This window comes from Coffea eugenioides, chromosome 4 (genome assembly GCF_003713205.1).
Source record: "Coffea eugenioides isolate CCC68of chromosome 4, Ceug_1.0, whole genome shotgun sequence".
Taxonomy (NCBI): Eukaryota; Viridiplantae; Streptophyta; class Magnoliopsida; order Gentianales; family Rubiaceae; genus Coffea; species Coffea eugenioides.
Genome location: NC_040038.1, coordinates 3,823,066 through 3,835,025, shown reverse-complemented (window position 1 = coordinate 3,835,025; position 11,960 = coordinate 3,823,066). Strand labels below are relative to the sequence as shown.

At 37.2% G+C, this 11,960-nt stretch overlaps 3 protein-coding genes across 3 annotated transcripts; 2 read left to right on the top strand and 1 right to left on the bottom strand.

The window, feature by feature from the left end:
• The first annotated feature begins 475 nt into the window (after window positions 1-475).
• On the top strand, window positions 476-3,559 carry LOC113767856 (stromal cell-derived factor 2-like protein). Its single transcript, XM_027312060.1, has 6 exons — window positions 476-908; window positions 1,445-1,585; window positions 1,677-1,817; window positions 2,719-2,768; window positions 2,852-2,981; window positions 3,124-3,559. Exons 1-6 carry the CDS (start codon window positions 810-812, stop codon window positions 3,217-3,219), a joined length of 657 nt encoding a protein of 218 aa, XP_027167861.1. The 5' UTR covers window positions 476-809; the 3' UTR covers window positions 3,220-3,559.
• Window positions 3,560-4,988: 1,429 nt separating this feature from the next.
• Window positions 4,989-7,525, bottom strand: LOC113768185 (40S ribosomal protein S12). Its single transcript, XM_027312445.1, has 5 exons — window positions 7,465-7,525; window positions 6,753-6,793; window positions 5,892-6,186; window positions 5,356-5,421; window positions 4,989-5,269 (listed from the first exon to the last, which is right to left on the bottom strand). Exons 2-5 carry the CDS (start codon window positions 6,758-6,760, stop codon window positions 5,210-5,212), a joined length of 429 nt encoding a protein of 142 aa, XP_027168246.1. The 5' UTR covers window positions 6,761-6,793; window positions 7,465-7,525; the 3' UTR covers window positions 4,989-5,209.
• A 2,593-nt stretch (window positions 7,526-10,118) lies between these two features.
• On the top strand, window positions 10,119-11,662 carry LOC113767574 (probable CCR4-associated factor 1 homolog 7). The gene is made up of 2 exons (XM_027311720.1): window positions 10,119-10,413; window positions 10,556-11,662. Exon 2 carries the CDS (start codon window positions 10,712-10,714, stop codon window positions 11,537-11,539), a length of 828 nt encoding a protein of 275 aa, XP_027167521.1. The 5' UTR covers window positions 10,119-10,413; window positions 10,556-10,711; the 3' UTR covers window positions 11,540-11,662.
• The last annotated feature ends 298 nt before the right edge of the window (window positions 11,663-11,960 follow it).

The window sequence follows — 11,960 nt, the reverse complement described above, 5'->3', positions numbered from 1 at the left end:
TAATATGCAGCATTGCTACTGGAGACCCAAAAATTATTACGAATAGAATGGGGAAATGAATTTGAACATTTTAAGTAAAATTTTGCTATTACTAATAACCATCTTGTCATGAGCTATATTATGCACCCTTAGAAAAATCAAGGTTCGAGCTTAGTCTCTTTTTTTTTTTATCTACAGTTGAATTAATTTTCTTTTGGAAAACCTTTTCTTTTTAATTCCTATTTTGAAAGTTTTCTTTTAGAAATTTCTAATGCATCGCTGATTAAGGAAATTATTAAAAGCAACAGAAAGAAAAAAAAGTCCACAGTAGCGCGAAGCCAGGGACACGTCAGGTGACTTACTGGTCATCCAATTGTATTTAGCCACGTCACTCGATCTCCACTTGGCGAATTGGAATTCGCCATGATGACTCAGCACGAGTGGCACTGGAAATTTATCATTAGCTCAGTAGGCAAAAGAACTGTAAAAGCAAAAAACAAAAATCAAATCAAAATAAAACAAAAACAAAAAACGATTCCGGTTGCGATTAGCCCCGCCTTCATCTTCATCATTAGGATCTTCCAAGCATCGGAGCCTGTGATTGGAGCTCCGATTTCCATAAAGCTTCAACCGTGGCTCCCTCAGGCAGCCAACAGCAACAAAATCTCTCTCGAAGGAAACCCACTTCCGGGTCATCATCTTCTTCTTCTTCGAATTCGGCTCAACAAATTTCCCCCCCGACTCGAATAGTTTATCGAGAATCGTCTTCCAAGTCCGATCTCAATTTGCCTTTTTGGCAAACTACCTGGTTCATTGGCTTACTTTTACTAATGGCAATCTCGTTTTTCGGTCTCGCCATTTTCCTTTTTCTTACCCTTGACTCCGATTTCACCTCTTCCCCTGTCTCTGCCGCTTCCGAAGGCGTCCAGGTAAACCGAAAGCCCACTTACTACTTCAAATTCGTGGTTTTTACGTTCCTGTAGTTGCACAGATATGCGGTGCATCTTTGTGTGTGTGCTTTTTCCCCCTATTTGTTGAAACTGTACTCGGAAAGTTGATTTATAGTTGTTTTTGGTTCAAAATTTTGACCTAGTTTTTGCTATTATAGGCATGTGATGGATATAAATTCTAGCGTTTCAGAGGCTTCTAAGCTAAAAGAGGACAGGGAAAGAGGAAATGGAGTTGTTTGTGTAGAATTAGTAATAGCCTTCGACATGTTTGATGAAATGCCTCGACAATCTTTGTTGAAAATCTAGCTGGGTGTCAGTCAAAAATTGCAATTTGGATTTTTTAAAGAGCTGATTAATGAATTAAATTTGATTTTTTTTCCTATTTTATAGTTTGAGGTTTCTATTGTGTGGCGAAAATTAAAAATGGGTGTATGATGCTTTGAGTTCTAATAGTTGTATAATGGGGCTTTGTGCTAAGTCATTCTTATTTTGTTCGGCATCTGTGATTTTGGTAGATTACTTATGGGTCAGTGATCAAGTTGATGCATGAAAGAACAAAGTTTAGGCTGCATTCGCATGATGTACCATATGGCTCTGGTAGTGGGCAGCAGTCCGTCACTGGTTTTCCCAACGTTGATGACTCAAACAGCTATTGGGTATGTTTCTTTTTCTACTATCTATTTTTTCTAGATCATCATAATTTTCTAAGGTTAGGTAAAGGTTAACGTAATTAAACTTGGCTTGTAGATTGTTAGACCTGTACCAGATACCAATGCCCAACAAGGGGATACAATCAAAGGTGGTACCATCATCAAGCTGCAACACATGAGGACCAGAAAATGGTTACATAGCCACTTGCATGCATCCCCCATCTCTGGCAATATGGAGGTCAGCCACCTACTTTTTCTCTGTAGCTTCTCTCGTCCAAGTTGAACATGATGTTTAATGGTTCTTTTTGACGTATAAAGTAGTGGTGTGTCCTTGGCTTTGTTAATGTTGTAAGACTGACTTGTGTAGCTCGAGCTGTTTATGAACTTGTAGAATGTGCAGCTGATCATGTTAGTATCACAATCTCTCATTCACATGTCAAATACAGATGTGTCCCTGAATTGAAGTTATAGGAGTCTTTTCAAGAAACCTCCAGTTTATCTTGTGCAAGAAAGTTCCTAAACTCTTGTTCCATTGGTCTTAATTCACTCATAGTTTACATAACCGGCACTTGATTAAAAAGGCATCCTTTTGGACCTACCTGGAATCAGCCTGCACTTGCTACAAACGGACAAGACTAAAGAGGAAGAACGACTCTGCTTGTAGTAAAGCTCGCATCCTTACCCCAATTCCCAAAAGGAAAAAGACACACAGTGTTTTAAGTTCCTCTGTCTGTGTTTGCTCTAATCTTTCCCTTGAGGTTCCTGTTCTTTTCAATTGGGTAGTCATACTGCCTTGCAGATAACAAGGAATGCTTTTATATTAACTTTATCACTTGTAAAAGCATGGGAGTGAATTCCAAGCAAAACAGGAAAATAGTAGAAGCAAAAGAATGAACTTGAAGAGTAGTTTGACATGACTACAAGTTTTCTGGTTTATTACTTTCAGGCTACAATTTAATCATTTATTTTGAGTCTGATGGATCAACTTAAATTTACAGGGAGCCTGCTTAAAGTTGTACCAATTTAATGTGTCTTATCACAGATGGAGAAATATTTTGTGCTTTAGAATCAGCTCCATTTTGGACTTAGTGTGTTGACACTATAAAGGCTGTAAGTAATCTGTTAAACAAATTTTGCAGGTCAGTTGTTTTGGCAGCGATGGTGAATCTGACACCGGAGACTTTTGGAGGTGATACTTGAGTTCCTTAGATTTTCTATTATATCTTTTTTTTTAAAAATTATTGATATTTAGTCATCATGCTGTATCGGTAGGCTTGAAATTGAGGGAAACGGAAAAAGCTGGAGGCAAGATCAGCGGGTGAGGCTTCGCCATGTAGATACAGGTGGATACCTCCACAGTCATGATAAGAAATACACCCGCATAGCAGGGGGCCAGCAGGAGGTGAGAGCTACATATATTGCAAACTTAGCTCTTTACAAGGATGATTTGTATCTTCATTCTTGCATCTGGAAAATTCCAAAGGCTAAATGCCCCTTCTCCCTTAATCTGCCCTTCCTTGACAGCTTCTTTGCCTATTCTGCAGGTTTGTGGTGTTCGGGAGAAGCGCCCTGATAATGTTTGGTTGGCGGCAGAGGGTGTGTACCTCCCAGTAGCTGAAAGCAAGCATGCATCGTCATGATTTTAGAGTTCTTTGACACTAATATGCCTTAGTTTTTCTGAATTCTTGCGTCTGCACCTCCCTGCCCAAACCTTTTTTAACTTGCTCCGTTTACATGTCATTTAAATGTCTCTTCATTTGCTGTTTTTGTTCCAAATGAGGTTCAGAATTGTAGTTGTATCAGAGGGCCCGTTTTCCTGCAAGTGTTTAAGATTTTGAACCAATATATAGAGTAATGCACTATTAACAATCATGTGGAACTCCAGGAATTTATCGTCCTTTCAAATTTCCGGTGGTGTCAAGTTTGCTGTAGATAAGAATCAAATCATGATTCTGTGCTCTTTTTGAGCTCTCTCTACCATATAATCTTGCATTGTTGAACTCTTTAAGCGCATTACACGCACAGATGTACGCTTGTAATCTTGGTTACTACTTGAGGCTCCCCTTCCGCACTCGTGCGTTTGATCCCAAAGCATTTGTAATTAACGAACGGGGCCGAAGGTTTTCAGTTTGATGCTTCTGGTTTGTATATAGTACATTAACTGCTTACAGAAAGCTAACATGATTAATGCGCGTAAGAATTGCTTCTGGTGAAAGCTAAAATCTACCGTGGAAAACTACCCAAATTCCCTCGTCCAACGTTTATGTTACTGGTTGGAGTAGAAAATTTGAATTTTGTTCCTTCAGCCATTCAAATAAAAAACAATGAACCCTTAGAACTTCATAAACTGCAAGTATTCAAATATTCACTGCATGTCAGAGTCTTTCTATACACTGTTTAATCTTGAACATACAAATAATGCAACAAATAAATCTCTTTCAACTAGTTAGGTGTGAAATACGAACTTCCGAACCCAGTGAGTACCCTCAAGAACCGTGACATATCTTGACATTGATTAGTTAGCCCTGGTCATCGAAGTTGGTGATTTCAGATGCAGAATTCAGGTCCGACTAGCAATTACAGAGGTCGAATTCTGGAAAATACAACATCAATGATGATGATGCACAAGAAGATTGTGTCTTCTTCCGTGTAAACTTGGTTGAAGCCGTATTTTGTTTCGGGGAGATGGTCTTGACTTTTGAGACCTTCCTGAACAATTAATTACTATCTGCATATACACACATACATACACACATATATATATGTGTGTGTGTATTTTCCTTTTGGGTGGATCCGTTTTATTTTCTGTTGCCTATAATAACCCGCTTATGGTATTCAGTTGCGCGTATAAATTGCCATCGACTGATGATGCTTAACTGGCTTCATGTTTATCACACTATGGGGAGCCGGCTATATGATCTCATCCTCTAACGGCGAAAAAGAAAGTTTCATTAAGATGTCTAACCCACGGGTTCTGCATATTATTCCTTCCTTCTCTTATTAATTGCTTTGAATCATAGAAATTCTGAAGTGACATACGCATTTCGGTGAAAAAGAAGTAACATACGGAGGCTCGGCAGCATGAAGCACTGAGTGAAGTTCGCTGTAATTCCAACGTAGCACAAGAACACTTTACTGTTCTCTTAATTTAAAAAAAAAAAACTTAAACGCCTAAATTTTCATCTTCCATACCTTAGAGACTTGCTTCTTCAGCGCTAAAACTTCTACAAGGCACTACCAACAACCGATCATATTAAACATTATTACTTCGTTACTGAAAGCAATTAACACCCACCATTCAACCAAAGACATCATCATCACCACGAGAACTAAGGATAGATAATCAACTGCTAGCCTAAGTCGGAAGACTTCTTGTCAAATTCTTCCCCAGACGTATTAAAGACCATGATGATTAAAAACAAGCTGCACTAATAAAGAGCCACAATCTGTAGCAGTGTGAAACATACATAAGAAGCAACTCTTGGCATCTCAATTATCAAAATCTGTTAAGCTCCAAAAAGGTAGTTTGGTTCTCATTGAATAACAAAACTTTTCTAAGAGAAGCTCTTTAACAACAAACTGAAACTAGGCTTTCTGTTTGGAAAAAATCCCAGACAACGTCCAGTTTTTTCAGTGAGATTTCACATATTCTTGAACAATGTGCAGACCCTCCGTTTCCTCTCCGTAATCCTGAAAGCAAAAGAAAATGTTGGGGCTCATATTAAGCATCGTATCTTCACACCAAACACGCAAAAAACATTAGGCTCGTTCTTTACCTTTACAACGACGCAGGAGCAACCCACAACCTTCCTTGCCTTCCCTTCGGAGTCGATCTTGCACAACTGTATACAGAGGGGAAAAACAAGTGAAACTACAGCACCATATCTCACACGATAAAAGTAAAAGACAAGTTTAAGACACATCACAAGTACAAAAAACAAATTTTCCTCTTTCCACATAAAAGGAACAAATCCATCACAAAGTGTCCAATGCCTCAATACTACCTTTCTAACTGATCAGTCCTCAAATGTTCAAATATAATGTTTCCAGCATGTTTTGACCATAAATATGTATAAAAAGCTGAAACAAACAGCCAAGCCTACTTTGCTAACCATGCTTTTTTGTTCCACCAAGAGAATGTGCCTGTATGAGTGCTCTTTGTATGTGCAAGTAGCTTTAAATATTTCAAGATCTTAAAGAACTAAAGCTATAGGATACACAAGTTTATATTCAGGAAGAGTTGTGGGGTGGGAAGGATAATCAAGAAACAAAAAGCATAATCCTCAAAATCCAACAGCATATATTTACTTACACCAGCCCATTCACCAAGAGTCTTGGCACTAGGAACAGAAATCAAGTTCACGTTGTGATCTGCACAAAGTGCTTTGACTAGTTTAACATAGTCTGGCTGGTTGCAGTCCTCAGCCAATACACAGAGCTGAGCAGCATGCTTCTCAATCACTTTTGCACCTTCATGAAGGCCTCTAGCAAGGCCACCATGAGCCAATGATTTTCTCAAGACCAACTGCAAAGCAGTCATGATGTCCATGGGCTCCCCAAGAGCAGGAGCAGGAGCAGGAGTCTCTACAGCAACTGGCTGCTCTTCACTGCAACATAAAAGATACAAAACAAAGAAAATTAAGAAGACAGCATTCTTTATCCGAAATAAGAATTCCGAAATAAGAATGAAAGATAAACAGCCATCCAAACCACAATGAAACCCAGATGCAGGAAAACATAGAGCCAGCAAAAGATAAATAAGAAAAAGAAACAGAAGGAAGGCATAAAATGAATGATTAACCAGCACGGGAAACAAGCTATACTTTCCACTTGACATATTACCATCTAAGCAAAGTTCAAAGAATCAAGATCCTGGTCCTTCAAATGATAATCAGTATCCTAATTTCCATACTGAAAAGTAAAATCATCATCGAGTGCCAAGACAAAACCGAAAAAGGCAGCACTAGTCCAAACTGGTTACGTGCAACAAAACACTTAGAAGAACTAATTAATAGTTTAGATAAGTCCACCAAAATATTGAGAAAAGAAAACAACAAGAGTTAAAAAGTTTAATCAAAAACCCCAACCGAAGACAATCCAGAGCATTTCCCATTAAAGTATGAGCAGAACAGAGGATAAAGAAAAGCCAAACTGAAAAATCATATACACATACCCCGACATTGTTGCCTTCGATTTTTAAACAACGACTAAAACCTGCCAAAACAGAATGTGAAGGAAAGGTAAGATGTAGCATAAAACCTGCACACAGGAAAACTGATCCAAACATCAAAAGAATTACTATGCATCACTTAATGCTTCTAATATATACAGAGTGGTAATAAAAACAGAATAAATCACGCTCTCATGAACGTCTATGTAAAAGAAAAGGAGCATTTCTACTATCCAAAACACAGAAAACAAGTATAGAGCATCCTCTTCATGGGACAAAAACAACTAATTGTAGCACTTGTTTTGGGTTTCTTTCATTTTTTTAAGCTCATTTCAGCAAAAGCGTGTCCAAAAATTTTTTTTTTTTTAAGTTAAAGTTCCAATTCAACAATGTTCAACTAATCTAGCCTTTCATTACAACTTGAAAAGCAAAATCCAAACAGATAAATTTCACAATATGCAATTTCCTCATCTCATGCTTCTGGTCCAGCAAAATAACCTTTCTCCACGAGTTAGTTTCCACTGAATTCCAAAACAACCTCAGCAACCCAAAACATTAAAAAAAAAAACCATTGTTTAATAAGCAGCCATCTAACCAATTTAAAAATTCATACTTAAGAGCTTAAAGGCTCTAACTTTAAACACATTTGCAAATCTCATATACGAATAATAATGAATGAAGAGGGAAGGCTAAAGGGAGAGAGTTGGCAACTGACCTGGGATGACGGAGGTTGAGAGAGAGAGAGAGCCGAGGCCGCAGTTGAGAGTCGTGAGAGTGAAAACGGAGACGACGACTGAAACTTTTGCTCTCTTATACGAGAGCCCCAAAACCCTAGCTGCTCACTGAATTTACTGATTTATCCTCCATCTGGTTTAAGTCCAGGCCCGGCCTACCCTGAGGAAATGTTCCAGCCACGTCGCTGTTGGGCCTACTTCGGATATTGCCCCAAATTGCCTGTGATGGGTAGCCTGGAATTCCTTACGGAGTTGGGCTTGATTCGGATATCCTCTGTCGATGCTTCAATTATGCGTAACGAATTATTTTTCAGTCGACAATTTTTATTTAATTATCTTTCTTAAGAACCATAACTACCCAAAAAAAAGAATTTCTTTACCCACCCTTCCTTAATATAGTAATTTCACTTCCATTAAACTATCACTGGATGTTATGCGGAGTAGCTTTTTTAAAAAAAAAAAAAAAGAAAGAAAGAAAGAAAGAAAGAGGTAGATAGGTATATATATGAATGCGTTGAAAGCAAAGTGTTGGGGAAATTGATAGAGAGGAAAGATACAGATTCATCTCCTTTGGTACATGGAATGTATTGCCAATTGCCATGAGCGGTCTTCATCTCAAACAAATCAATAATAATGCATTCATTCATTCATGGCGACTGCTCAATGCTCACGGCAAAAGTGGGGCCTCCACTCTTCACTTTTTTTTGGTGAAGAGACGTCAATGTAGCGTGCATTTGAAGATGATTATACCGTCCCAATCATCACTCCCCTGCACTTATTGCATCAATTTTGTTACTTCAGCTTTACAGATTTTTTTTTTTCTTCGAAAAACTTTAACCACTATGGATATGAATTACTGGTACAGAGTAGCACCACTTCTCTTTCGTTGCCCCCTTCTGATAATGCCTAGCTTTTCATCTGGTCGAGCCACTAAAAAATATTTTATTTACATTCTTATAAACATATTTTTTTGACCACTTTTTATATTCTCGATTACATTATTAAGATAGGGTCGGTTTGGATAGAGTATTCTTTGAAATATTATTTATAATAGTTACTGTAATACTTTTTATGATGTGATGTATATGAGATAAAAAAGTGATTGAAAATATAAAAAGATAAATTGAGGAACGTGTTTATGATTCAAATGAAATATTATTTAAAAAAATAAAAAATCCAAACAAACCTGTCATTATTATTTTCATCTTGTTGTTTGGATAGTGCTTTTATCTCAAATAATATTTCCGCTTGCATCGTAAACACATTTTCCAACTCACCTCTTTATATTCCCAATCACTTTTTTATTTCACATACATCACATCACAAAAAATGCTACAGTAATTATTCCAAATAATATTTTAAATAATACACTATCCAAACAAACCGGTTTAACACAAGTTTCTTTTTTGTCTTTCTCTAACTGAATTTCACCTTCTTTTTTTTTGTCAAACAACTGAATTTCACCTACGCCGTGGAATCTTCCATAAACTTGTACACTAATTGACAGCGAGCGTTGCACTTTAAAATTTCAAAAGTTAATAATATGTCATCACGAATCAGGAACAAGACAGTACCTGATGATCGATCGATCATAGTGCAGCAGCAGCTACTACGGCAGGCGCAGGCGCAGGACCAGGTGTTGTTTTCAGATTCACCAAAACCTCTGCTGACTCACTAATTGGGTCGTTTTTTCTACTCAGCTTTTGTAGTGGTACAAATGTCCCACTTAGCAATGCTTCGAGCTAAAAAATCACTGTGCAACTTTTTTGTTTTGTTTTTGGGGCCTCAAGAGTCAACGAAAACGTCCCAAGAAAAATCTGATAGGTAAAAGCCAACCCATTGCCGCCCCGGACGAGGCTTCCATCGCTGACCACACAAATCTCAATCATTAATCTACCCTTACCGCCTAAATGGTCCCTACCATGGCATCCACGATGAGAATGAGGGAGGTCAGATACAATTTATTTATTTATTCATACACTAATTCCTTACATTTCAAATTAGCTCTAATTAATTATCCTCCTTAACTTTCGCTTCTGCTCCCATCAAAATCAAATCTGTAGAAGAAGTGCCAACTTATTCATTCATTAATTACAGTAACATTAATTAATTATTAATCTGCAATCAGCTGCTGCACAAATCTGATAAAGAGTGCTTTAGTTATGGTTCAATTTATGAGAAACGGTAATGAGGTAAAGGTGCAATTTGCTTAATTTCGAGAGAACAAATGACAAAAATAGAAAGTTCGGAGACATAATACATTTTTTTTTATTATGAAATGCATAATTTGTGATTAGATTGGCCATTAGACCCTAACAAAACCCTTGACTTGTTCAATAATCTTCCATCCATCCATCAAACAATTTTGTCAAACAAAACCCTTGATTCTTTTATTGACTTGTAAAATTCAAATCTTTCCCCTCCACATCCTATGCTCCACATCCTATGCAGCCCTCTGTCTCCTCTTTTTCCTCCCAAAAATTTAAAATTAAATTAAATTAATAATGACAATTTTTTTTTTTTTTTAAAAAAAACCCTTTTAAGAAATCAGAGACTCTTGAAAGTCCTCGTTCAGCCTCCTCTCTCTCTATGTAAAAAAAAAAAAAACTCTTTCTCTTTAAAAAAAAAAAAAAGATAAAAAAAAAATAAAAATATTGGAAAAAAAAAAAAATTGCCTTTGTTTTCTTGCCCTAATTTACTTAATCTTCTTATCTCTCTTGGCCGCCATACATCTCCCATCTTCAAACCCTAAGACATTTCTCTCTCTCTATTTCTCTCTATAGAGATATATATACATATATTGATATGTATGTATAAAGGAATACATAATTTCGAAAAGAAAAATTATACGTTTCCACGCTCTTATACTTATTAGCTTCCGATCATTGATTCAGAATTCAAAGAAGTTTGGATCTTTAATTGATTGGAGGGTAAGTTTTTCGGAAAGATTTTCTGGCTTTTTTGCTTATCCGGATCCTAATAATTTTTGTTTCTTTTCTGGTTAATTTTTTGTGGGTTTTGATTAATTGTTGTTTTCTGGGCTGATTTTTCTGGGTTTTGACTTTCTTGCAGGTCTGTTGGAGTTGGAGGGTTGTCCAATAGATCGGATTTAGGTTCTGGTAAATCTCAAGGATCTCTGAGGATTATGTTCTTTGAGAGAAATTTTGTGTAGATTTTGATTGAAACAGTTCAAAAAAAGGTTCTGGTTTTTTTTTGTTTTTCCAAGAGATGTCGCTTTTGCCTAAAAGCGAATCGGTTCAAATTCGGGAGGTATGGAATGATAATCTTGAAGAAGAGTTTGCATTGATCCGAGAAATTGTGGATGACTATCCTTATGTAGCTATGGATACCGAGTTTCCTGGTGTTGTTCTTAGGCCCGTGGGAAATTTCAAGAGCAATACTGATTTTCATTATCAAACTTTAAAGGACAATGTAGACTTACTGAAGTTAATCCAATTAGGCCTCACATTTTCGGATGAGAAGGGAAATCTGCCTAAATGTGGAGTGGATAATAAGTATTGCACCTGGCAGTTCAATTTCAGGGAGTTTAACCCGAATGAAGATGTTTTTGCGAATGATTCCATTGAATTGTTGAGGCAGAGTGGGTTTGATTTTGCGAAGAATAACGAAAAGGGTATTGATGCAAAGCATTTCGGGGAGCTATTGATGTCATCCGGGATTGTTTTGAATGATAATGTGTATTGGGTTACATTTCATAGTGGATATGATTTCGGGTATTTGCTTAAGCTCCTCACATGCCAGAACCTGCCGGACACGCAGGCAGAGTTTTTTACATTGATTAATATCTACTTTCCGGTAATATATGATATCAAGCATTTGATGAAGTTCTGCAACAGCCTCCATGGTGGATTAAACAAGCTGGCAGAGCTCTTGGAAGTTGAGAGGGTTGGTGTCTGCCACCAAGCCGGTTCAGATAGCTTGCTCACAGCTTGTACATTCAGGAAGTTGAAAGAGAACTTCTTTAGTGGCTCGCTGGAGAAGTATACTGGTGTCTTGTACGGTCTAGGTGTTGAGAATGGACAGAATGTTCACTGAAAAAAAATAAAAATGTGTGAAAACAAAGAATTGATAGTAGATGTTTATTGTACTCCATGTACTTCTTTGTAAACTTTCCAGATAAAGATGTTTGATTGATGAAATTATCTGTTCGTTTCCGTATATATTGAATGATTTCCTTGGTTTTGTGTTTTCAATCCTCTTCACTTCTTGCTCACTCCCAACATGAGTGGTCTGGATTGATGACTAGAATTAAAAACATTTGGATGGGTGTCCCGCGAGTAATGATAGTTCTCAAGTTTATCAAAACAAGGTCTCATTGATATTAATGATAGTTCTCAAGTTTATCAAAACAAGTTCTCATTGACATTCCAGGGTTCATCATGCACATTTTGGCTGAATCAAATGCTTTTGCTTCGAGACTTTTGTGAGAGGTTGTACAGGTATGTTTTGTATCCGT